This window comes from Nanorana parkeri, unplaced genomic scaffold (assembly GCF_000935625.1).
Source record: "Nanorana parkeri isolate BGI_ZX_2015 unplaced genomic scaffold, ASM93562v1 scaffold3671, whole genome shotgun sequence".
Lineage (NCBI taxonomy): Eukaryota > Metazoa > Chordata > Amphibia > Anura > Dicroglossidae > Nanorana > Nanorana parkeri.
In genome coordinates this window covers 15,072-17,891 of record NW_017309939.1, presented here as the reverse complement: position 1 = coordinate 17,891, position 2,820 = coordinate 15,072, and the positions used below count along the sequence as shown (strand labels likewise).

Here is a 2,820-nt window from a genome sequence, read left to right as displayed (position 1 = left end):
TAATTACTGGCTGGCACCGAGCACTTCACCACCCGATGCGTCTTTTGTGGGCTGCAGAACACAGCGCCAACCCACTGCCGCAATTACAGAGAGCGAGCCGGTGACATAACTCGGAGGGAATGTGCAGGACCGTCAACACCCGACATGGAGGGAGTGCGATAACCTGTACCGACCAATGGGAAGCCGCCTGACACCAGGAAATGTAAAATTAGCTGCTTGTTGTCCTCCGACCTCACATTACAGATGATGGAGAGAAAATAGAGACTCGGCTCCCCGCTCATTCTTCCCAAAAGAGTGTATGTGCATTTCAAGCTGATCTCCGTCCTCCCCTTCAGTCTTCTATCTGACCTCCGTCCTCCCCTTCAGTCTTCTAGCTGACCTCCGTCCTCCCCTTCAGTCTTCTAGCTGACCTCCGTCCTCCCCTTCAGTCTTCTAGCTGACCTCCGTCCTCCCCTTCAGTCTTCTAGCTGACCTCCGTCCTCCCCTTCAGTCTTCTAGCTGACCTCCGTCCTCCCCTTCAGTCTTCTAGCTGACCTCCGTCCTCCCCTTCAGTCTTCTAGCTGACCTCCGTCCTCCCCTTCAGTCTTCTAGCTGACCTCCGTCCTCCCCTTCAGTCTTCTAGCTGACCTCCGTCCTCCCCTTCAGTCTTCTAGCTGACCTCCGTCCTCCCCTTCAGTCTTCTAGCTGACCTCCGTCCTCCCCTTCAGTCTTCTAGCTGACCTCCGTCCTCCCCTTCAGTCTTCTAGCTGACCTCCGTCCTCCCCTTCAGTCTTCTAGCTGACCTCCGTCCTCCCCTTCAGTCTTCTAGCTGACCTCCGTCCTCCCCTTCAGTCTTCTAGCTGACCTCCGTCCTCCCCTTCAGTCTTCTAGCTGACCTCCGTCCTCCCCTTCAGTCTTCTAGCTGACCTCCGTCCTCCCCTTCAGTCTTCTAGCTGACCTCCGTCCTCCCCTTCAGTCTTCTAGCTGACCTCCGTCCTCCCCTTCAGTCTTCTAGCTGACCTCCGTCCTCCCCTTCAGTCTTCTAGCTGACCTCCGTCCTCCCCTTCAGTCTTCTAGCTGACCTCCGTCCTCCCCTTCAGTCTTCTAGCTGACCTCCGTCCTCCCCTTCAGTCTTCTAGCTGACCTCCGTCCTCCCCTTCAGTCTTCTAGCTGACCTCCGTCCTCCCCTTCAGTCTTCTAGCTGACCTCCGTCCTCCCCTTCAGTCTTCTAGCTGACCTCCGTCCTCCCCTTCAGTCTTCTAGCTGACCTCCGTCCTCCCCTTCAGTCTTCTAGCTGACCTCCGTCCTCCCCTTCAGTCTTCTAGCTGACCTCCGTCCTCCCCTTCAGTCTTCTAGCTGACCTCCGTCCTCCCCTTCAGTCTTCTAGCTGACCTCCGTCCTCCCCTTCAGTCTTCTAGCTGACCTCCGTCCTCCCCTTCAGTCTTCTAGCTGACCTCCGTCCTCCCCTTCAGTCTTCTAGCTGACCTCCGTCCTCCCCTTCAGTCTTCTAGCTGACCTCCGTCCTCCCCTTCAGTCTTCTAGCTGACCTCCGTCCTCCCCTTCAGTCTTCTAGCTGACCTCCGTCCTCCCCTTCAGTCTTCTAGCTGACCTCCGTCCTCCCCTTCAGTCTTCTAGCTGACCTCCGTCCTCCCCTTCAGTCTTCTAGCTGACCTCCGTCCTCCCCTTCAGTCTTCTAGCTGACCTCCGTCCTCCCCTTCAGTCTTCTAGCTGACCTCCGTCCTCCCCTTCAGTCTTCTAGCTGACCTCCGTCCTCCCCTTCAGTCTTCTAGCTGACCTCCGTCCTCCCCTTCAGTCTTCTAGCTGACCTCCGTCCTCCCCTTCAGTCTTCTAGCTGACCTCCGTCCTCCCCTTCAGTCTTCTAGCTGACCTCCGTCCTCCCCTTCAGTCTTCTAGCTGACCTCCGTCCTCCCCTTCAGTCTTCTAGCTGACCTCCGTCCTCCCCTTCAGTCTTCTAGCTGACCTCCGTCCTCCCCTTCAGTCTTCTAGCTGACCTCCGTCCTCCCCTTCAGTCTTCTAGCTGACCTCCGTCCTCCCCTTCAGTCTTCTAGCTGACCTCCGTCCTCCCCTTCAGTCTTCTAGCTGACCTCCGTCCTCCCCTTCAGTCTTCTAGCTGACCTCCGTCCTCCCCTTCAGTCTTCTAGCTGACCTCCGTCCTCCCCTTCAGTCTTCTAGCTGACCTCCGTCCTCCCCTTCAGTCTTCTAGCTGACCTCCGTCCTCCCCTTCAGTCTTCTAGCTGACCTCCGTCCTCCCCTTCAGTCTTCTAGCTGACCTCCGTCCTCCCCTTCAGTCTTCTAGCTGACCTCCGTCCTCCCCTTCAGTCTTCTAGCTGACCTCCGTCCTCCCCTTCAGTCTTCTAGCTGACCTCCGTCCTCCCCTTCAGTCTTCTAGCTGACCTCCGTCCTCCCCTTCAGTCTTCTGTCTGACCTCCGTCCTCCCCTTCAGTCTTCTATCTGATCAGGAAATCAGACGTCACTGCTCACCTGCGCCCTCCATCTTCAGTAGGAACATGTCGGTGTGGACGGTCCCTTTATCTACGTCCTTCTTCACCCTCTGGAAAGAAATGATTACAGTCAGCGATCACAAATCAGACGCACGGTGAAAATGTTCTGTACCGGCACCGGATCTCGGAGATGCCGCCACCCAGCCCACTGCCGCCCTTCTCAACCTGGTCACCCCGGAGGAACCACTGAAGTCTTGCCCATGGATCAGGGAAGTCCCTACTGAAATGTTTTATCAGGATCAGGAAGTTATCAATATATTTATAGATAAAAGAATGGAAAACCCGGAGGAAGTGACACCCAAAGTGGATCATTTCTAAC

General features: G+C 56.2%; 1 protein-coding gene across 1 annotated transcript in view; it reads right to left on the bottom strand.

Annotated features, from left to right (window-relative positions):
* The window catches only part of LOC108803393 (kelch domain-containing protein 4-like), a gene marked incomplete at its 5' end in the record, with an annotated part of 23,092 nt that overhangs the window by 5,821 nt on the left and 14,451 nt on the right, over positions 1-2,820 (bottom strand). Inside the window, one exon of the mRNA XM_018575237.1 lies at positions 2,482-2,551. Within this exon, the coding sequence (XP_018430739.1) occupies positions 2,482-2,551 (70 nt within the window). The remainder of the gene's footprint in view (positions 1-2,481; positions 2,552-2,820) is intronic.